The sequence below is a fragment of the Malurus melanocephalus genome, unplaced genomic scaffold (assembly GCF_030028575.1).
Source record: "Malurus melanocephalus ecotype Western Australia unplaced genomic scaffold, MMel_1.1 scaffold_83, whole genome shotgun sequence".
Taxonomy (NCBI): domain Eukaryota; kingdom Metazoa; phylum Chordata; class Aves; order Passeriformes; family Maluridae; genus Malurus; species Malurus melanocephalus.
The window spans coordinates 740,626-763,682 of record NW_026623315.1 but is presented as its reverse complement, the minus strand read 5'-3'; the positions used below and the strand labels follow the sequence as shown (position 1 = coordinate 763,682).

The 23,057-nt window shown below is 41.1% G+C and overlaps 2 protein-coding genes across 2 annotated transcripts in view; both read left to right on the top strand.

Moving 5' to 3' along the window:
* The first annotated feature begins 47 nt into the window (after nt 1-47).
* LZTFL1 (leucine zipper transcription factor like 1) lies at nt 48-10,633 on the top strand. The gene is made up of 10 exons (XM_057367705.1): nt 48-128; nt 2,089-2,213; nt 2,708-2,902; nt 3,391-3,451; nt 4,253-4,321; nt 5,690-5,755; nt 5,889-5,966; nt 8,317-8,490; nt 8,976-9,079; nt 9,646-10,633. Exons 1-10 carry the CDS (start codon nt 126-128, stop codon nt 9,662-9,664), a joined length of 894 nt encoding a protein of 297 aa, XP_057223688.1. The 5' UTR covers nt 48-125; the 3' UTR covers nt 9,665-10,633.
* Nucleotides 10,634-16,941: 6,308 nt separating this feature from the next.
* SLC6A20 (solute carrier family 6 member 20) overlaps nt 16,942-23,057 on the top strand; it is a 13,377-nt gene continuing 7,261 nt past the window's right edge. Inside the window, exons 1-4 of the mRNA XM_057367703.1 lie at nt 16,942-17,104; nt 21,150-21,290; nt 22,018-22,109; nt 22,779-23,006. Coding sequence (XP_057223686.1) covers nt 16,984-17,104; nt 21,150-21,290; nt 22,018-22,109; nt 22,779-23,006 — 582 coding nt within the window. The 5' untranslated portion in view covers nt 16,942-16,983. The remainder of the gene's footprint in view (nt 17,105-21,149; nt 21,291-22,017; nt 22,110-22,778; nt 23,007-23,057) is intronic.

Here is a 23,057-nt window from a genome sequence, read left to right as displayed (position 1 = left end):
CCAGGGCGCGTGGGTCACGTGGATGCGCCGCCGCCAATCGGAGTGTGCCGAGGGCGCTCGCGAGGCTTCGGTCTCCATGGCAACGCTGGGCCCGCAGCCGTGCGAGCGCCGGCGGAGCGGCCGCCATGGTGAGTAGCGGGAGGGGGCCGCCGCCCGGCATTCCTTCTTCATCCCGGGATCCCGGCACAGGAGGCGCTCCGCGTCGGGCGGCCGGCCCGCAAACGGGGCAAGGGTGCGGCTTGTCGTCAGGCGGGAGCCGCTCGGGGGAGCCGCGGCTGCCATCTGCCCTTCTGGGCATCCCTGCCATCCCTGCGGAGACTCCTGGGGCTTGGGGGTTTTGCGCGATCCGATGGTCCAGTGGCTTATCTGTGTATCAGCGTGGCTGACTCGGAGATCACGAGTTCCTATGTGTTTACTAGTTTAATTTCCTTTCTGTATGTTATGAATAGAAACTTTTCAACTAAAAAAAAAACCTCCAGCAAGCAGCAAAGAGAGCATTAATTTAGCTTTTCGTATGATCTCTCATCTGCAATACATGAGACTTTGTTAGTGGCATCAGACTTGCAGCCACACTATGAGAGTGGGTTTTATTTACTTCTGGTGCTGCTTCCTCGGCTGCATTTAGTTTCCAAAGTACTGATGGTTCATCCAGGTATCCCAGCATTGCATTGTCACTGGACCTTCCCTGCACAGGTGGGTTACTGGGGACAAGGTGATCAGATGAACTGTCTTGTCAGAGCTGCTACCTTGCTGTCCCTCCCCAACACCAGCCATCCTAACAAAGTACAYCGGAGTAAATGAAATGGACTTGCCTTTCTTTTTATCAGGTCTCCAGAGACTGTGGTGATCAACTCCCACTCGTGCCCTGTTGTGCCTCCTTGTCACTCATGCTGTTTGAATGAGCAGTGGTTATTCTGATGTGATTGCCCATGCCAATAGTTCTTCTTTTGAAATAGAGGCACACATGGAAGGGCAACTTAGCCAGATCTGAAATTTCTTCCTTCTTAACTTGCCCTGGCAATTTTTGTTTCTGGGCAATAGACTGTTGAGAAACAGATTCAGATTATCAYTTAAGATTAAGATCCCCTTCATCAAAAACAGTGTGGCCAGTAGGTTGAGTGAAGCGATGCCCCCCTCTGCTCTCATGAGACCCCCATATGGAGTGCTGCATACAGGTCTGGTGTTTTCAACATAGGAAGGACATGGAAGTGTTGGAACAAGTCCAGAGGAGGGCCAGGAAGCTGTCAGGAGGACTGGAGCACTTCCCCTATTAAGACAGACAAGTTGGGGCTGTTCTGTCTGGAGAAGAGAAGTTTTTGTGAAGACTTCACAGCAACCTTCCAGTAGGTGGAGGCCTACAAGGAAGCCAGAGAGGGACTGTTGTTCAGGAGCTGCAGTGATAGGACAAGGAATAATGGGAACTAATTGAAAGAGAGTATGTTTAGATTAGATATACAGAAAAAATTCTTTACTATGTGGGTGGTGAGGCACTGCAACAGGTTGTGCAGGGAAATTGTGAATGCCCCATCCCTGGCAGTGTTCAAAGCCAGGCTGGATGGAGCTCTGAGCAACCTGGTCTAGTGGGAGGTGTCCCTKCCTATGGCAGGGGGTTGAAACTATGTGAGCTTAAAGGTCTCTTCCTACACTAACATTCTGTGATTCTATGATAATATGAGAAGTCTTCAGAGTTTACAAAAGTAACATAATTTCCTCTGGGTTTTTGTTAGTACATACATSATTCAGCTACATTATACACATGTACATGTAATACAATGACACATTTATCCAAGACCTTCCTCTACCCTAGACCTTCTGGTTCYGGTCCTCTGATTGCCTCTGTCCCTGGTCTTCTGTGACTTTTTTGATGCTACTWGTCACTTGAACCCTTACTTCTCAGTACTGGTGCTTTCAAAGGCACAATACTTAAGGATTAGAAAAATAAAAAAATACGGTTGTTTTTTTCACAATGCTAGTTAGCATGCGAACCCTGTGAAAGCAATCACAGAAACTAGGCAGAAGGCAAGTACTCAYAGTATTTTTGCACCTTTTTACTTATATTTGTATGTGTGCTTGTGTCCTCGTCTGCAGGCAGAGCTGGGTGTTAATGAGCACCACCAGAATGAAGTGGTCAGCTACATGCGCTTTGCTCGTTTCAAGCGTGGCATGTGTCTCAGAACAGTGGATTCTTGTTTTCAGGATCTCAAGGACAGCAGGTACTGTGTGGAGTGGTTCTGAGCAAGAATAAAGCAAAATTAGCTATTAGCAGTAGCAGGTTTGAATACTTTATGGGGTGACTTTTCTCCATTTAGGTTTRTATGTTCTTGTACTTTCCAGAAGTTGCAAGTCAAATGCTTTTAAAACCAAGTTGTTCAAATTTTTAGGAAATAACATAGATATTGACAGCATGACATTACTTTATATCTTGCTTTTGATGTTTAAACAGGATGCAAGGCTGTAGCTGAATTGGTATTTGTGATTTTAATGATTTAAAGAGAAAATTCAAATACAATAACCAATTAGTAGTGTTGTGGTCATCTAATAACTACTGACAGTGGATGTTTTTAGAATATACTGCATTATATGAGTGATATCTGTGTAGTGGGATCTCATAACAATGCAGAATTATTACCTTTATCATATCTGAATCATCTTGACTGCAGGACTGTTACCTTTATCATACCTGAGTCATCTTGACTGCTCTGTTTAGACTTGTTGAAGAGACCTTCACAGTTGACGAGGTGATAGACATGCTGGATGGACTGCAGAGTGTTGTACACAGTGAAGTGGAGTCAGAGCTCATAAACACAACTTACACCAACGTYCTACTTCTGCGGCAGCTCTTCTCACAGGCTGAGAAATGGTACCTGAAGTTACAGACAGATGTCTCTGACTTGGAGAATCGGTAACTTCCAATCATAAGAAAAACTCCAAGTGTTGACTGTTTGCATTCTTTTCCTAATCATAAAAACCTATTCTTTTASTATTGTATCAATGATAGGTTAGCTTCAAGGCTGTCATCTATAAAATAGCAAGATACAAAATAATTTCCAACTTGTCAGCAAGATGTTTTATTGGTAATGTTCTTACTTGAATTAATCAGTTAAGAGCAGGTGACCGGACTTGATTAAAAAGCTTTTGTTGTCTGGTTAGATTATATTTAAATTAAGGATGCTAAATCTGTTCTAATGCATAGGCCATTCAATTGTATGACATGATGTGTTGCATTTATGGTATTTGCATAGGACTTCATCCTGTACTTCTAGTAAGAATCTTACATGCAAAAAAAAGCATAGCACTAGCCTGGCAAAATATGTTTCATTGCATAGCTCTTAGTAAATAAATGCCTCTTTTTTTTTCCTTTGGTAAATAAATGCCTCTTTTTTTTTTTAGAGAATTATTGGACCAGGTTGCTGAGTTTGAAAAGTCAGAATATACATCTTCAAACAAAAAGGTAGAATTTTATTTTAATTGAATCATAATGAAATGTCATGTGGAGTCATGACAGATGTTTAAAATGCTAAGTATTGACTCTTTGTGCTTAAGAGAAAGACAAAAACAAAACCATATCTTTTTCTTTTCAAAGCAGTCTTTAAAAGTCTCCAWAAAGTCACTTTTTGCATTTGGGCACCAAGGCTCACTCTGAACTGCCTTGGCAGTTTTCAGAGTGCTGCCAGACCAGGGATGTGTTGCAGTGTCTCCCCTTGGATTCCCTTCTCCTGGCAGCTGGGRTAAAACTGGGACATTACCTTATCCCAACATGGACCTAGGAGCTGAGAAGATTGCCCAATACAGATAGCACTCTAGCTTGTGTTGCATGAATATGGTTGCACCTTATTTGGTTTGTAACATAAAGGTATATTTAGTTAATGTATATTATTTGTAATGCTTCAATTGAGAAAATTATTTGGAGCTTTGTAAATACTTTTTACTCTTACAATCACTCAAATATTTTTTAATGTTCTTACTCCTTTGTCTTCGGTTGCTGCAGCATTGTTAGTCTTCTGTAGACCAACATTTGCAATACTTTTATGTCTCTATGCAGTGTTTTTGTTTAACTKAAGCTGAAAGTGAAGTCCATAACTTAGGAGCCCAGGAAGCAGTAAAAAATGAACTTGAAATAAAAGGTCATTCATTTGCTTTACAAAAGAAAGCTGAATTGACTGGCAACCATCAATGGACAGACTAAAGGAGTACTTTTCTTCCTCCTGGAAATTTGTATAATTTAATCTTTTCATCTTTATTATTTCTTTAGCCCACTGCAGATTCTGTTAAACCCAAACTGGCTCCATTAAATGAAGGTGGGTCAGAGCTGCTAAAYAAGGTAAGAACTTGGCTGTTCATGCAGTTGTGCTCAATGATTATTCTACTTATGCAAATGAACTGATTAGCTGTACAGTAGTATTTATATACTGTGTCTGTCATTATATAGATGTCATGGTAATATACCYCAGGATGTAAAATAAAATACTAGTAAATTAATAAATACTGTAAAGTATCAGAAATTTATTGTGTGGTTATTGTCTCTTAACACGTAACRCGATATTGATCCTTCTTTTGCAAAGACCTTTTGGCCTTTGTAGTAATTTATTTTTTCATTTAATGGAGTAAAATAGTAAATTAGTTCCATGCAGCTAGCAGGTGTTTCAACCAAGAAGTAAAYTAAATATGTAGYTGGCTGAAATTATTAGGTTATTGAACATTTTCTGTATTAGTGAAGTCAGTCTTATTACATCCAGGTTTTTTTTTGTAAGTTTGTAAGTTGGTAAAATTCCTTCTGAAGAAACAGGCACGTAAAGAATTTGGAATTTACTGGTTCTGGAAATGTCTGKTTTTTCCCAAGCTAAACGTTTTCAGAATTAAAAAAAAACACTTTTTAGTATTTAATGTTATCATAGTTTTTATTAGATATTGAACTGATTTAATTCAGCTGAACTTTTCTAAAATGCCACACTTTTAAGTTTTGGGCAATCAAGATAATTAGCAAGGAGTTCTATTTTCTGTCTTCTGTCCTGCATTCCCAAAATGATGTGTCAAATGCAATGTCTGAATCAAATTGTTGTTACTCACTGTGATAATTAAAGCATTCAAGAATTCAGACTTGTATTTTGCATATGGATTAATGTAGTTCACTTCSAAAAATAATTTCAAAATCATAACAATTTTTGTTGAATATGTACATCTGATGTCTTTTTTTGTTTCCCCAAGTCATTCAAAGTTCATATGGTGAATTTATTCTGACTGATGAAACATGGTTATTTCCTGTGACACAGAACATGATATGAAGTAACCCAATATTTGTCTCTTTTGAAAAGGAACTGTGTTGCCTGTTGATTGAAAATAGAAATGATGAGCAGCAATGAGATTTGCATCTCTAAACATACAATTTTTAATCATTTATCTTGATACTAACAAGATGCTGAACTCAATAATCTCAATGCAGTAAAGCATGTGTTTAAGTGAACGGTTCTGTATGTTACAGTAAAATTGGAGACAAATTGCTTTCTCACTGGGGAAAAAAACCACTAAAAATTAATGAATTACAAATTTCTTACGAARGCCATTTTTATGAACATTCAGGACCTCTTTTGCCTTCTTAAGCTATGAAGTGTATATTCTTCCCTGAAATATTTGGAAGATTCAAAACACTGCAAGGGTATTCACAAACTTTTTCTTGTTCATTAACCCAAAGACAGTTGCACTTCTCCAAGAAGAAAATGAGAAATTGAAGACCAGACTCAGGACCATAGAAACACAGGTAAATTCCCTGTAAGGCTGGATACTTAGTGCTGCTTACATATTTGAAAATACCTAAATAAATATCCCATGGTTATTCTTAAGTTTTCAATTAAAATACATTTCTGAGGTTTTAATTTTTCAATGTATTGTAGGCTACAGCTGCCCTAGATGAGAAGTCCAAGCTAGAGAAGTCACTGAGGGATTTACAGATGATCCAAGGCGATCAGAAGGTATCCTCCTGCTCCTATTTAACACAACTGTTGCCAATACATCCAAACTGTTGGTCTGTATGGTGTGTTTCTTTTCTGGCAAATGMAAGAGTTGGAGTTAGTGTTGTTCCTGCTGACATTGTCTGCTCCCACTGGTCTGTCAGTCAGCAGGTRATTCATAATGTTAGTTGATATTATGATATATATCCAGGAACTATCAGGAAGTAGTAGTCCAGAATTCATGTTTCTAGGGATGATATTTGTACTAACAGACACAAATCTATGTGTGTTTGTTTCTTCATGTTCACTAATGAAAGAATGATACCTAACCTGGTTTTTAGAGCAAAAGTAAAATACTAATTCTTTCACACATTTGTCACTTGATGTTGACATGAACAAGCCAGACTTGCTGCTTGTTTGATATTTTGTAGTTCTCCCTATATCAGCATAGTGTTAAAAATGGTTCACTATTTATTACTTGAGGTTCTTAATCTTTTTTATAAATGAGGRCTCCAAAATGGTGAGTTGCTGCTGCCAAAAAAAAATGTTAGAAGTCGTGTTGACACAGATAAATCTGTTYAGGTCACCTTAGTATGTTTCTAAGTTTCTACCTTTCTACCTGTCTAATTAGCATTTTCCAAAGTTTGTTCATGTGTGATTATTTCTTAAATTTAAAACACTGCATTTCAGGCTTTCAACAAAATTAGAACACTTTAATCGCRTTGTTTTAAGTAATTGACTTTAAAWTTCTTGCAGTATTTACAGATTTGGAAGTAAGGTTCAAGATCATAAAACATTTCTATTTSCATTTTCATATGTTAATCCTTATTTCTTTTTATTTTGCTTTCTACCTGGTTTATGGTATGTACTTGATTTTCTTAATATGTTAAAAGTTTACTTAGTAACTTTCAAAATTGTGTTCAATCATATTTTTAATAGGGAACTTGATTAATCAGTCATAGCATTTTTTYTCTCTGTTTTGTTAAACTTTAAATTATTCAAGGTTTAAAATATTAAAGGGGTGTATTAAATCCTGGATAATACTGTTTGTAGTTTTAAAAGATTGGAACAAAATCTCATCCTGCTTTTCTGGTTAAACATGAATTGGCCTCAGTGTCAGGGCTGCAGAGTATCTTCAGCTTTCATGTCCTAATTTGCTCTCTATAATCTGTCACTTTCTCCCAGTTGCTCATAAAGCAGTAGATTTCCAACTCTTTGAACAAATAAATGACTGCCAAACCACAGCAGTTCCTAAGAACCAGCTCATCAGATTGAATTTTGTTTTTGATTAATAGTTAATAGATGGCTCCACACACAAAGTATGAGTCACAGTTTGAGAGAACTGTTCTRTTGGATCAGTTTAAATTGAGGATTTAGAATTTCTGCATAATTGACTGATGTCATGGTTTAGAAAAACAGCAACTGTCTATTCTGATCTAAAACATACAAAATGTATGTAGTGCTTTTCAACATTGCAGCCTTGAACTCTGTCTCARAATTCTGAATAGGCTTTTCTTCTGTACAGGTACTACTATTAAGTGGTTTCCTAATCTCAAGTCTTAAGTTCCAGAAAAAAAAGGAGCTGGGCTTTCTTACATTTTAGATTTTGTCATTTTTAAGTTGCTGTTGGTTGAGCCTCATCCGGAGTTGTTACATTTTTGTGTTTGAAATTGRGTTTTAAAACCTGAGAATGTTTTATGTTTGGTTTTTTGTTTGTTGGTTTTGTTTTGTTGTTTTTTGTTTTTTTTTAATGAAAATCCATGTAACAGTTACACTGTCATAATGTTTTATGACCCAGAACTGATGTTCAGAAAAGTTTGAGTTGTGGCTTCTCATAATGAAACAGGAAAGTTGCTTCACAAGCAACTGTGACCCTCTTTGTGTAAGGCATCTGAGAACAGTGCAATGTTGGTATCTGACTGAGGGTTTGAGCCTTAACACAGTTTTAGGCTTTCTTACCTGTCCCACACTAATGCCTTTGGAAATGTTTCAAAAGTACATGGTATCACTGATCTTAAATGGTCTTTTACTGTTTCTGTATGGTAGATAATTTCTTGTAATATGATTCATCCTCTMGCTCCAACTAATTACTAAAGAAGTGAAGTACAAGAACTTGAAGTCTCAGCTTGGCAGAGAAAACATTCCAGCCACCTTTAAAAAGYTTTTATTAACAATTTTTTAAGATATAAATTAGTCCCTGCTCTAACTTTCTTTTTTAGTTGAAGCACTTCTCATTAAKGTTTTACAGGAGTAACATATACATAATTATTAAAAGTGAAGATGTACCTACTTTGTGTGAAATTTTGCACTTTAAATTTTGAATATTTCTTCTCTTGAATTTAACATACTTTAAATATTTATTCTRTTGAAGAATAATGCCAACCAGGATATCACTGAACTGGAGAATAAAGTGGCAGCTTTGAAATCCCAGTTTGAGAAGACTTTGAATGACACTACTGCAAACCAAAAATTCTTGGAAGAGGACTTGGTGACAACAAAACATGACTTACTGAAGGTTCAGGATCAGCTATCCACAGCTGAAAAGGTTAGCATTTTATTGTAATGTAAAGATGAATTACTTACTCACATGTTAACTGATTAGKAATTTTACAAGCACACACTACAGGATGCAGAGTTTACCAGGCCATACTTTTGCCCTTTTGCTTTTTCAGTGGAAAAACATGTTATCCATAAAACAGCAAAACCTCAACTAACTGCRTGATTATTAGTAGATGAATATTTAAAAATTGCCCATTTGTCTGCRTAGAATTTTTTTAATTTAAAGGGTATTCCCAGTCTTCTAAAGACTTTKAGCCTGATTTTGTTAGAAAATTAAGTTGGTGTTTCTATATCTTATTCCAGTAATCTTATTTGAATCTACCAGCTGACTTCATCTAAATTTGAGTAAGTTACAGAAACTAGTGTTGTGAAACTTGAATAGGAAAAGCAAGTAGGTTTTTTTTTTAAAAAAAATATTTTGAACTGGTCTTCATAATATGTAAATAATATGTTGATGTTTTTATTMTATAGGAACTGGAGAAGAAATTTCAGCAAACAGCTGCCTATCGCAACATGAAAGAGATTCTCACCAAGAAGAATGAACAGATAAAGGATCTGCGTAGAAGGCTTTCCAAGTAAGCAGTGCTGTCCTCTTTGTCCCAACAGGAGCATTGTTCTGGATCCATGTTCTACTCCCATTTTCCTCTAAAACAGTCTATGCATTTTCCTTTGAAAAGAACTTGTAGTAGGCTATTCCCTGATTTTTGACAAATCAATCCTTTGAATGGTTTGAGTGTGTTTCGGACTGGTGTGTGCAACAGCAGCTGCCATGTAGCAAGTAATCAGAGAAATTAGTATGGAGGGGATAAGGATATTCATAGGTGTGGYAGATAAGGCCTCAGGTACTACACACAGAGATACAGCTGGGAGATGTTCCAGTTGCTTTGGCAGTTGTTTGGATTTGTGGGTACGTCGTTCCTTTGCTCTACTATTTGGTAAACTGGCCAGTTTTAAATGGAGAAAGTAATCCAAAAAGTGAATGCATTTGTCTTTGGCCTAAGTTATACAGTAWATCGTGACAGAAATGTGTCACTCTGTGGTGGTAGTTTATTGCTTGGGTTTCATATTTTTTTTTAAAGGCAAAGGGGTATTTTCTACTCTGTTTTAATAATTTTTCTTTTTATTCTTTTTTAATCCTCAGATATGAGTCAGAGGACTGAAATACCGAAAAGCATCTGATCTATCAGAATTTGTCATGGACAGAAAATGTAGACTGGTATTATTTTCCAATAATTTTCATTTTGAATGGCACGTTCTTTGCTTCTAGTGTTTAAAATATCTTTTTGTTAACATTAATTTCACACTGAAACTCTTATMTTACTTCCTTGAGTAAGGAAAGTAATGAAACCTACAATTTATAGGTATTAGTTTCTGCAGTCATGTTTTTAATGGTTAACTATTGACATTCYTTGAGAAATAGCAAACCTTGTTGAAGAGCTGAGAACATGCCCTGCAAACAAAGGAGTTTATTTTTGTTAAAAAAAGGAGGGGAAAAAAGACCAAAAATATATGTATTAGAGTTTTTGATGTCTTCAAGGTGGAAATTCCAGTTTTTACTTTTGTGTAGTTAATGTAGTTATGAAGTAGCATTATATGTAAAAATTGCTTCAGTGACAGTAAAAAGTAGGAGGAGCAAAAAATAAAAATGCTGATTCTGTAATGTTACTTCACAACAGACGTGTCATAGCTCAGCAAAGTGTGATCAGCAGCATTTGTCTAGAGGGTGTTCATTAGACAGTCAGATAAATATGCTTTATAGCCAAAGTGCTGGACCCTTTCAAGTAAAGTTGTGCTTTTTCACTTGAATTGATTTAAAGCAAATTTGAACATTAGAAGACAAATTCTGATTTTGCCAGTGTTCTTAATATCGAGATGATAATCTAAATATGCATAGGAAAGTCAATGGAGCAACTTTTTGGGGGAATAAGTTATTTTAGATGTTCTCATATCCTTAATGTAACCTCACCAGAAAATAYCTTTCTTTTCTTGAGTCTTCTACTTGTAATTCTCTGCCTTGCATTTGTTTGTCAGTCCCATAATAGAGTGTTCTACTTGTTCATCTGTCCCTGTTCATATGTATCTTGTATTTTACTCCAAATAAAATACTGTGCTTTCAAACATTTAGTCTTTAAGGAGTTGGGTTTTTTAATAGGAATGTTTGGTATAGCTGTTATTTTAATATCTGTAGAAATGGGTGGCAGATCAGTAAAAAATCTTGCTAGAAATGAGAATATGTAAATTACAGATTCATGCTCAAAGCCACATCACATCAAAAAGCTGCAAAGAAGAGTACCAGTGTCAGGGCTGAGATGAGGCTGAGGTGTTTGTGGTACAGAAACTGGCATTTGACAATATTTTTCTCAGGAGCTGCTTGAATGGAAATGGATCTTTTTTTCTCATTGGTGCTTAAACAAGCAAAGCTGTTGAAGTTGCTTAAATCTGCCGTACACTTGCAGCCTGAGTTCTTCTGTTTTCTCTAAGTTTAGGTTCTCCTGTTTTCCTTAAGTTCTCCTGTCTTTTGTCTCCCATTGTTTAAATGAGGTTGGTTTGGAATAAAGCCCCATGCCTGTGGCATGATATTATTGCTGTAGCACAGTAGAAGCATTTTATGGGGTGGCATCCTCCTCATGCAGTGACAGTTAACTTAATGAAAGGTATTCTTTTGACCTTGTACAGTCACTAAAATGTTAAGTTCTTAATAGGAATGTACCAAAGAGCTTTTTGTCCTGTGTTTGCTCAGATCAACAGGAGTACTTGTCTGGATGAATGTTGTGTGGTTTTTCTTTGTAATAACACACATTCGAATGAGATCAGTTACTATTTCTAAAATGGCAGGTAAAGGTTGAAGAAAGACAGATTCTCATGGCTTCTGTTAGTCTTCTTTTCTCATAAATCTTTGACTCTTGGTTTAGCTAGAATATTGACTGTGATTGGCCTTCATTATCTGCTTAGAAGYCATCTCAGCAAGAAAGTGCACTGTCAACTTCAGTATATTCCTAAATCTCAATGAAATAAGTTGGCTGTAGACAAGCATTGTTACAGACCTTGTTAACTCCTCAAATCACTAAGGCAAATCTTGTAAAGAGCTATACAGCACAAAATTGGAACTCTGACTTTGATTTCCTGCCTTGCAGATTGCCAGTTTGGTGATGTGAGATCTCTGTGATGCTTGCTTTTTGTGCTGCAGAATGGGTAATTAAAGATYGTATGTGGAGCTCTTGATGAAAAATACATCATCTTTGACAGGTGATGTACCTGTCAAAGAAGACCTGGAACATTATATAGTAGTGATTCTCTTTTTCTTGAGATAGGTACAATATTTTGAAGATAGAGATGACATCTGAACCTCTCCTGGCAGTGTCTGATGTTTCTAAAACTTCACTTCTTTCCCYGAGGTGTAAATTCTAATACTGCTTTTAGCAGCCTTTGTTCCATGTATTGTTCAAATAGAYATCATCCATTTCTTCCACTTCAGTTGTTAATTCCCTAGAAATGCCTGAAGGGAATGTTTAAAAAGAAGATTTCTGTATAACTGGCTGGTCTGCAGAAATCAAATCTCTTTCAAGCTGGTTGTGGTTTGGTTTTTGTTTTTGTTTTTTTTTTTTTTTCTTGCAGACTGAAGAATATTTTTTATGGGAATGAAATCTAGGCAGCTCAGCTTTGCTAGTACTGACTCGGACAGCCAACAAGCAAACCTATGCTCCAATGATGACTTCAGTTCAGCAGCTGGTTGTTAATAAATGAGCCAGCAGTCCTGGATGTGGCCATCTTAATGAGACTGTATATTACCCAAAGATCTTTAACTGTTCATAAAGTACTCACAAACCTGTTTTTCTCTTGTGGCTAATAGGCATTTTAAAAATATATTTAAAAAATATATTTAAAAAATACCATGACACTTAAACCTGCAAAAAACAGAAAGTGCACCTTTCTGTTTCGTAGTCTAGTTATTAAGAATAGCAGTAATTTGGACATTTCCCACATACCTTGCTTTTGGGAAACCCAGTCATCTGCCAGGAACTTAGATTTCAGTCCAGCCAAAATGTTCATAAAATTCCTAAGTTTGATTTACCTTTTCTGGCATTATCAAGGACTGGTCTTGACTTCCGTGTGATAATGAAATGCTGTRAAATCACAGTGGAATTATTATTACTGCCTCAGGAAGCAAATGTGAATCATTAAGGTATCAGGTGACTGAATGAACCAAGCTTAAAAGGTTTGATCTTGTCTAGAAGGATGTGCCTTCTAAAACATTTTGAAGTCATTTGAAGGTAAGTTTGTATTTGAGCAGGTAAGAATTGTTATTTTAATTGTTACTGTTGTTATTTCTGTAACTGACTTTGAACAGTGAATGTGCCTAGGGAGTTACCCTGTGATTGTTAATTTTGACAAGATCCCAGTGAAAATACTGTCCCSGGATTCCTGGCCTGCTCTGGCTGCCTACAAAGACATCTTGACGTCTTTGACTCCTAGCAGAGTCTCCTCTCAGATATGACCTGAAACATTAGGCAGCCTCTTTGGAGTCAGCTCTTCTCCAAATATTGGTGGGTAGATACATGTCATTCTGTTTCAAAAGAAACTTTTGTTTGTTAATTATTTTTTAATTATTATTTTTAGGAACTTGTTGATGTAGTGCCTTGAAGTGTCCCTGGTAAGTCATGGTGATGCAGAGTGGTTGGTGCAGGACTGTGGCAGGGCAACTCACGACTGACAGCTGCTGGTGAGCAAGAGAGCTGCCCGGAGACCTCCCCAGACTGCGAGCAAGCTTTGAAAGTGAGAACTGGCAAGTGACAAGCAGGMGAACTGACTGACTAATCCAGCTGTCTTTTTTGTTTTAGTGACATGCCAGWTCCTGGCTCTYRTTTTACAGAGRTCAGTTTTGAAGTCCGGRTGAAWTAAGTGCAATTCTRTGAATCAGAGCTGCATTAAGTGCAMCTTTGTAGGGCAGTATCCTAAAAAATCACACAGCCAGAAGATGGGTAGAGCTGTGGTGCTAAGGAAAAGCAAGGAAAATAGACTGTTTTCAGGCATGCTTTTCTTTGGAGGTTGAGGTAAAGTAAAACAGTTTTAAGGGTGATTAAGAGGCTAGAAATGACTTGAAGGTACAGGCCTTGAAGGCATCATCTACAGTTTGGAACTAAGCAGCAAATAGTAATGATAAACTGGAAGCAATAATTGTAATCCTAGTAACTGTCTAGAGGAGGTAACTGTAATCTCCAGTTGCACATAGAGCAATTGTCCGACAGTTGTCATGGCCTATGAGTTGTCAAAGATCTCGAAATCCAGATGGATTCTTCCTTTCTTCTAAGGTAAGGAAATCGACAGCTTAGGGTAGCAACTGTGAACAGTGAATCCCAATAGAAAACCCCTATGAGGAAGCTGCTACCCCCTCGTCTGCATATCTGCTTCCCTTGACAGCATCATTAAACACAGGCAGAGGCTGTATATGGCTTTGCTTTGATAATCATCTGATACACTAACAGACACCATGTTTGTGTTTGCAAGTAAGTGCTTCCAGGAATGGAAGATGCCAGAGCTGCTGACACTTTGTCCCCATCCCACATGTCTGGCTCACCAAGGAAAGCCCAGAGGGTTTGTTTTTAAATCTAGGGGATATAGTGATACATTTTGGAGGTAGCATAATAAGGTCCAGGCTACCTGGTAGAATTTCTTCCTCCCTTGTTTCCRTGACTTTGCTGATAGAACTATTAAGCTTCTCTCACACCCTGAAATCATGGTACCCAAACTGTTGCTAGGACTTGAAATTTCCTTTTTGTTTGCATTTTTGGTAGCTGGGAGAGGCACTTGGCTTTTTTCTTTACTGTCATCAAGAGATACAAGCCCAGGAATTTTAGTTGATACCTTTACCTAAGTACTTGAAGTTTTGCTTCAGTGAAAAATGGGATTCTTTGCTTTGTTTATCAGCCTCTGACTAGGTTTACATATGGCAGTTCTCCTGGGCAGTCCCATCAGTCCATGGTCTGCTGTGCAGATGAACCCCTGCCCTTCTCAATCACTACCSTAAACCCCACATCTCAAATTTGTTAGGTGTAGAGAGAAAAAAATCTTTTTAATCCTTTTTTAATATGAACAGTGAAATGATCAAAAATTCTTGCATGTGTCTATTAGAGGCTTGTCTTTGTCCCTAAAGCCCAAGCCCTTCCCTGAATGAAAGCAATTCAAAGGAGATAAAACAATTAACGGCATCAGAAATAGCATATTGATAATTTGAGGTATTTATAGAAAGTCCCACAGCAGGAATTCCTAAGTGTTGTCTGTTTGAATACATTTAAATATATTTAAAGCATGTGTCTTGAGGAGCCACTAGGTGACACRCACTTTGCTGGGTGCCTGTGTACATGACCACCGTTAAAAACAACTCACAGTAGTCTGTGATCTGAGCTGCTGATGAGGCTGACATTTGTGAGAGAGGCAAGGATTCATCTCATTCCACCTGAACTTCTTGTTCTGGCCTGACCCAAGATGAGGACGTCACATCTCTCTGCCTGCATGATCTCCACCAATCCATTAGTAAACTAGTTTGAAATGTAATGGGAAGGAGGTACAGAGTCAAGGAAATCTTTAACTTGATGATACTCATCAGTAGGAGTAATCTATTCACACAGAAGCATCCCAAGTGGCARTGATGTGCTATTTTTTAAGGCTGTCCTGTCAGCAAATTATTTAATACTGTAAGCTATTTATACACATCATTTATAATAAATCTCACTGCCAGGGCATTTGACTTCTTAATAATTTGCAGAAGTTTTCACSATGTGGGACTCACATTCTCAGTGTGTGTGTCTTTCAGTTTAACAGCTTAAGGATTTAAAATTACCTCAGGTAATTTTCAGAATTCAGGGTTATACCTATGAGACATATTTCCGGTGCTTTCTGGCATGTTGCAGTTCTGCAGGGCAAGAAGACAAGAACTGCAAGGATGCTGCAAGAGAGTCACAAACTCCTTCAAAACTGTGCTACAGAAGGCTTTGGCAAGCCCTGATGTTTTCCAGTGACAATKACATCTCCAGCACCACTAAAACACACCACAAAGAATGGATTCACTTATGGGAGATGTGTAAACCTCTTGCTGTCACCTTTAGCACGCAGAAAAGTGGTGTCCCGCTTTGTGACTTTGGTAATACATGTGCATGGTCAGCAGGCTCACCAGAGTGGTTCTGCTGGGCTCGACAGCGCTGCRTGACACACTCTGCAGTTTGGGCTCCTGTCCAAAGGCCCCGTGGTTGGGGTTCTCACCYGTACCCACAGCTGGAGGCCTCAGCTTGGCCAGTGCCCAATGGGATGCTGGAGCAGCATACACAGTGCTGGCAGGGAGCAAATTCCTGGCACTGGAGGAATGAGACTGACAGCAGYTGAGCAAGCTTTACTCGTAAAATGGTCCTGAAAGGTGCCCTGGAAAAAACCCATTTGAACAGAGGAAGGAAGCYGAGTCCTTGGAGTTGTTCAGCCACTTTTTATTGCTGCAGACGCTGCTGGCAGCCTCCTTCACTGAGAGATCTGTCTAAAGKGGTTGAGCTCAAAGTGTACCTTGGCAGGGGCCCAAACACACAGGGTTCATGTTCAGAGCTGGCACCTCAGTGAGCATTCAGACGACCCAAAGGCCCCCTAGATCTTTCTGCCTCTGCAATGGCCACAGACACCTTTTTCCACTGGTCTATGTATTTGGTCCCTGAAAGTATTTTAAAAGGACAACCCCTCAGAAAAGCTCACGTGCAGGAGTGGGGTTTGAGCATGCAGGTAAGTGAGAAGAAACTGGCTATTTCACATGTCACACATGCAGAGGAGGGCAGTAATCCTGGAGGGTCAAACTTGAGTGTTGTTCTCAAGTGTATGCCAGGTTGGGGACCAGCTTTGCTCACAGGGCTGTTTCAAGGCTACTTTTGGAACTGGGTTGGTTGAAGTGAGYACCAGGGCACAGGTATAGTATGTCTGAGGACCTGTTTATTTTTGTCCTAGAAGTCAGCACTGASAGGCTATAAACCCATTCCTAACGGTGTGGAAACTCCTCTTCTGTATAAGCAAATTCAAGGTGGTGCCTCATGCACATGAATGCCACTCCATAGGAAGGGAGTCCTGTGGTGAAGGATCATTTCCAAAACCAAACTGCAGCCCCAGTGCTATTTCCTCACAGCTTCAAGTTGGCATGTGAGTCGATAAAAATCCCTCAGCTCACATCCTTCCCAGAAATGCCAGTCAAAACCCAAGCAGCTATTCACCCAAAGTACCAATTTTATAGTTCTGTGTGTGTCTATAATCTATTTACCAGCATTCCTATTTCAGTATGTGCCTGTTAATAAGATTAGTAATTAAAAAGCTTGATAGGAATTGGCAAGCATAGCTCCTCCGCCTTTCCCTCCCCTCCAAGCCGGACTGGCGTGGAGTGTGAGGCACGGTTGGCAGAGTACCTGAGGGACTGAAGGCAGGAGGCTCTRCTGAAACCTCTGCCTGCAAGAAAGCAATGGAGAAATCCCGACCCTTATGGGACAATCCCCTGCAGTTTGTTTTCGCCTGCATTTCCTATGCTGTGGGGCTGGGAAATGTGTGGAGGTTTCCATACTTATGTCAGATGTACGGAGGAGGTAAGTGTGGTTTACATTTTCTTGCTTCCCTCGATGAGGAGTGTGGCAAGTTTAAGTCCAAAAGTATGTTGTCCATGCTAATGCCTTGTCCACCCAGCAGAGTCCAGGGCAGAGTAGGAGGTCTGGCTTTCTGTTGCTGTGAAATCTGTTTTATTGTGGCTTTATTTTATGTATTCTTTAGCATTACACTTTTACCTGACAGCTGCCTCAATTTAGTGGCATTTGTTTCCTRTAAGTGCAATGGAGCAGTGGGAAGGCCCATGTTTTCTAAAAGAATGGAGGTAGAGTGAGAGATMCAGATCTACTTGGTATTAATTTATTACATTTTTGTCCCATTGAATCACTCTGAATGATTCAGTTCCTTGTACATTTTACCTGTGGGGACTTGGAACATACTTAGAAGGGAARATGCTTGCACTGATTTAATTTAAAGATCAGCTGTATCAAGTACCTGTCATTAATGTCTTGTTTTTATACAAAGCCTTACTTTAGGAGATGATAACTTGGCTGCAAATCTGCCTTGAAGTGGGCTAAAATGCCTTAATCATTAGGAGTTCCACAGCTAAAGCCTCCTTTCCTTCCTTTGAAAATAAGGAATAAATTAATTTGTGTTCCAAAAATAAATTCTAAAATATCTAAACAACAACCAAAAAAACAAACAAAAACTCTTTGAAAGCTTATCCTTTTCATGGGTCCAGACTGAATAAAGATGTCTGTTCATGTCCAAGCCACAGCTGTTCCTCCTTAGAAATCAGAAGTCAGTTTATTAGATTGATTAAAGACCAGTACTAATCTCATCTAGTATACAGGCTACCACTGTTTTGAAAAATCTTTGAAAATAGCCTCTCTTTATAAGACAACCAGGTTTTTTACTGTCTCTCCTACTGCATCTGTTGTCATAGTTTCGGACCAGTCTATGTCTTGCATTAAGGGACGTGATAAACATTGGCCTCGTCTGCTTCTGGTCTCCTGCTCCCTTTTCTTCCTTTCAGGAAGAAACACTGAGATGTTTAGAGATATTTTGCTTCTTTTAAGTTTGGGGGTTTTTGGGGTGGTTTTTTTTTTTTTTTTTTTTTTTTATTTATTTTTTTTCTTGGCTTGTAGCTTACTTCTGAATGCACTTGTTGTGATAGGAGTTGGTTCATGCTATTTGAAAAGTCATCTCAGTGCTGAGACTGCATCAAAGCTGTCCTGTGGGATCAGGTCAGAAAAACCCAGATAATATGGTGGGTTAAGTGTCAGTAGAAGATAGATGCTGCAGTTGGCTGAAGGTTTCTTAGACAATTTAGGTAGTAGAAAYTAGAGATGTGCTGCAATTCTGTGTGATTTCCTCTACACATATTTTCAGGATAAAGACTTCATGTCTGACACTGAACTCTAGCACAAAGCTTAAAATGAGAGTGTTTGTGTACGCAGTCAAACTGCACGTGATCGTTTTGCTAGCAGCCCATCATGGCAGACATCCTGAAGGACAGCAGAACTCCGACATTTTGGGAGTTTTGTGTGGCTCTTTTAACCAGCTGTCTGTAATGTAGTTGGTGAAAATTCTCTGAAATGTAACCAAAACTGGAACACTTGGTTACCTGAATAGAAGATGAACTAAGCTTCCCTGCTCATTGCCGGGGCTTTGGACTAGATGACCTTTAAAAGGTGCCTTCCRACTCAAGCTATTCTATGATTCTATGATACATCCAAGTATTTTCTGAAAAGCATGTTTTATGAGAATGTTTTTCCATTATTTTTCATTATATTCTCCTTWATTTTTCTCTTCAGCACTTATATTTAAGTGGGGAAAGGCAGCTCTTTCTGCTGTGAAACTAAAACTTCGGACAGGAGATTTTKCTTTTCTTAATTGTTTTATTTACTCCGGTCTTAAAGAGGATTCTGTGTCTTTCCAGAGCAAAACTCATGCATACAGATCATTTCAGGAGCATAAAAGCTGGATATGCCAGACACTGGAATTAGAGGGGGTGCCAGCTTGTTTCACATCTTCCTTGTAGTAATGCACAGAGCCAGCCCCTGTCCTTCCCAGCAGAGCAAAAGGGCCCTTATCACAGATGACACTGATAAAGAGAGTATTTGCAGACTTTATAACCTGTCTTTCTGTTCATCAGCAGTTTGCCTCCTCCTTCTTCTCCTTGCTCATCTCCAGAGAGCTTGACCTGAGCAGAGCAGGGGGGATTCAGACCTTGTAGGGTGCAGTGACTCTGGCCCTAARCAGGCTGGGCCAGGCTGGGATGAGGCTGGGATGGATCTACAGCGAGGTTGGTGTTCAGCAGCGCTCAGCCCTGGGCAAGGAAGCCCCTGAGCACCAGACAGGAGCCCGAGCAGGGGCAAGGGTGCCACTGGCCAAGCCCAGTGCCTTGARCAGACCTAGGGCATTCTCGCACACACTTTTTGCCAACTACAGGGATCTGGCCTGGGGGCTGATTTTTGCAGACAGCTGGCACCGTAGGGAGCAACGCCCGGTGTAAATGAGTGAAGCTGTGGTGATTCACAGCTGATAAGGAGCTGSTTTATCGGCTGCCAGAGTCACTTGCATGAGACATTTTGGTTCTATGGGAAGAGTGGCATTAGGAGCAAGATCTGTGTACAAACAGGATGCAGAGCAAGGGGCAGGGGCTTAGCCCTGGCACCCCCAGCTGCAGAGGGACATTGGGATGAAAAACAAGCCTGAAGGCATTTCTCCTCCTTGCCAGGTGGCACAGCCAATGCCAAACATGTGGCAGCGCTGCTGGCAGGGTGGAAAAGCCTCSGCAAGGGCCTGATGCCGATTCCCCTGTGGTGGTACATGGCAGAACTCCCCTCAGAGGCTGCTGGGGCACAGAGCGGCTGCGGGAGCTCTTAAACCTCCGACGGCTCCCTTGCGGCATAGGAAGTTATCTAACAGACTAACAAAGGGGTTGTTAATAACAAGAGAACTGGGAGGTGGGAAATTAATTCCCAGAATAAACCGGATTATTGCTCTGTGTTTATTTCCAGGTCTTTGCTTCAGTCGCTGCACGGAGTTCATTGCTCCGCAGCGCTGCACAGAAGCCCATTGCGAGGAATGTTAATGCCACAGATTAAATCCTAAATAAGAGATATTTACGTAAATATTTTGGCTTGCTGTAAAAAGGGAAGCCTTCACAAAAATCCAGCTTTTGACTCAGTCAGCAGCTCTTTCTGAAGTGAGCCCCAAGTCGAATACAAGGATTTTATTTTTTTTGTGGCAGAAATTGAGGCTGAAACACATCCTGGTTCCCAGGAGGAAAGGTCCTTTCCCCTTCCTCATTGTCAGCCTTCTCATTCGTGCTGCTCCTCTTCCACAGGAGCATCTCTGTGTCTCTCCATGAGGAGGGAAGCAGGGATGAGCAGCCCCATGCAGGAGGAGACTCTATGCCTCTGTCCCAGGGTCTGTTCCCCATGGGGGAAAATTCTTCATCCATTTGCTGGTTCTTTCAGGCTCAGCATGGGGGGTTGGGAACTTTTTATTTTGGTTATTTGGTTGTTGGTTTTTTATTTTTAAGCAAGGCCAGACTTCAATATGTACCTCAAAACTCTATTCAACACGAACGTTTCTGTTGCCTTTTCTTCCAGCACTTTGGCTGTGCGGCAGAGCACCCCACACTGAAGTAAATCTTTCCCTCGTCCTCTTTGTCTCATTATCGTTTACAAGGTTTAGCGGCTGCTTGGTTACCCTTTAACAGCCCCAGCCCCCAGCATTGCTCAAACCTCCCGAACGCATCTGGGCAGTGCTGCCACACCGCAGTGCCACCAACACAGTTTAACAGCAGAATTCCCAGCCCTGCCAAGTCCCTGCGGAAAATTCCCTGCACACAGGCCGTCAGCGCACACCAGGCTCTGGGATGCTGCCTGAAACTCTGTGATATGGCCTTCAGGGCTGCGCCGTGCCCTCAGTACTCAAGGGACCTGGGCAGGATCAGGACCCAGACCCAGCCAGGCCCTGGGATGTTGGCAGCGTGATTTGAACACAAACAGGGCCATGTGGCGTTTATCTCGCTGCTCATTTGCTGAAGGCTGGCTGCTGGGTTTATTCTCACAGGTGGCTTTTTGATCCCATACCTTATCATGCTGATTGCCGAGGGGATGCCGCTGCTCTACTTGGAGCTGGCCGTGGGGCAGCGGATGCGGCAGGGCAGCATTGGCGCCTGGAAAATAATAAGCCCCTACCTCTGTGGTGTTGGTAAGTTCTCAGTTTCCACMTTTGTTTTCCAGCACACAGGGAATGTGGGTGATTTTAGATGGGAGAGTTTTGTCTTTCAGAGGAGACCCCGATGGGAGCTCAGGTTTTACTGGATCTCACCAGGCTTAGCAAAGCCAGACACTTCATGGCATGTCCCTTGTGGGGCACTGGGGCCAGATCCCAGCTTGCTGTGTTGAGTCTGGGCTCAGAGGTGTGAGTGTTCCCTTGCCATCAGGAAGAYTGCCAAAATCACAGTGTGAAGGCCAGTGCTAAACCCAGCCCCTGGGGCTGCYTACACTGGGATTTAGACCCCAAGAGAACCTTCCCAATAAGCTCAACAGGAGTGATAAAATGGTGCCTTAATTTCCTACTGTTCTAGTCTAGCACTTCCCAATGTGCACTCTTAGCTACATTTTTATGTTGTTCAATTACCCTGGTAACCCAAGCTATCATTAATTTGCATACACACACATTTTATTTTTAATGATATATTGATAATTCACTCCCCAGTGTCTAAAGTATAGAATCCAGTTCAGGATAGTCCCGGTGGGAGGAGGAGGTGTCTACAATGACAGGGACATGCCCCTTTGTCCCTGACATGGCCGTGCAGGGACAAAGCCCCTCCTGTGTCAGCCATGGCAGTGCTGCTCCCACACCCCAGATGTTACAGAACCCTCGGCATTTTGGGGTTTTGCTGCTGACCAAGTGTCTCCCTCCAWCCCTGCAGGAGTTGCCAGTGTTGTTGTCTCCTTCTTCCTCTCCATGTACTACAATGTGATAAACGCCTGGGCCTTCTGGTATCTCTTCCACTCCTTCCAGGTGTGTGGGCTCCCGATGACACAGTTTGTGCCCAATGTGGCCATGAARGGTCATGGTGGCTTTGCATTGGTGCTGGATGTTGCGTGGCACCATTGCAGCTGGGAAGGGGAGGTGGAGGGCTGTCAAAAGCTTCAGAAACCCAGGGCWTTTCTGGAGGGAAAAGTGAGGCAGTGGTGTCTCCCTCCACGGTCTTCCCAGAGGGATTGGCTGCTGTCTTCTCCTCACTACATAATTCAGGTCAAGGTCAGCCCTGTGATGCTTTGGTCACATGTGCCTTGGTGCCAGGGTGTCCTGCATCCTGGGATGGGTCTGTCTTATGGCAGGACAGGGGTTTGGCCCCATGGCAGAGGATTGGAGAGTGTCATCCCCAGGGAAGAGAATCAGTCCTCAGAGCAGATCTGTCCTTGGGTAGAGGGTCAGAAAGGGTCATCCCCAGGGGAGAGGATCAGAAAGCATCAATCCTTGGGGAGAAGGTCATTCTCAAGGGACAGTGTCAAAAGAGATGATCCCCAGAGGAGAGGGTCATCCCCAGCCCCGGGCAGCACCATGCAGAGAGAAGCAAGCCCGGGCAGGGAGCCTCCTTGGCCATCATTGTCCTGTCCCCAGTGGCACCTCAGCTGTCCCTGCCACACTGACAACCAGCACTCACTGCATGTCCCTCCCTGCCAGGACCCCCTGCCATGGGCCACCTGTCCCCTCAACAGCAACCGCACGGGCTACGAGGAGGAGTGCGAGAAGACCTCGTCCACGCAGTATTTCTGGTACCGGCAGACACTCAACATCTCCCCATCACTGGAGGCCAGCGGCAGCGTGCAGTGGGAGCAGGCGCTCTGCCTGACACTGGCCTGGCTCGTGGTTTACCTGTGCATCCTCCGTGGCACTGCCTCCACTGGCAAGGTGAGAGGGAACACGGCCCTGCCGAGCCTGGGGGAATGTGGGAGGGGAAAT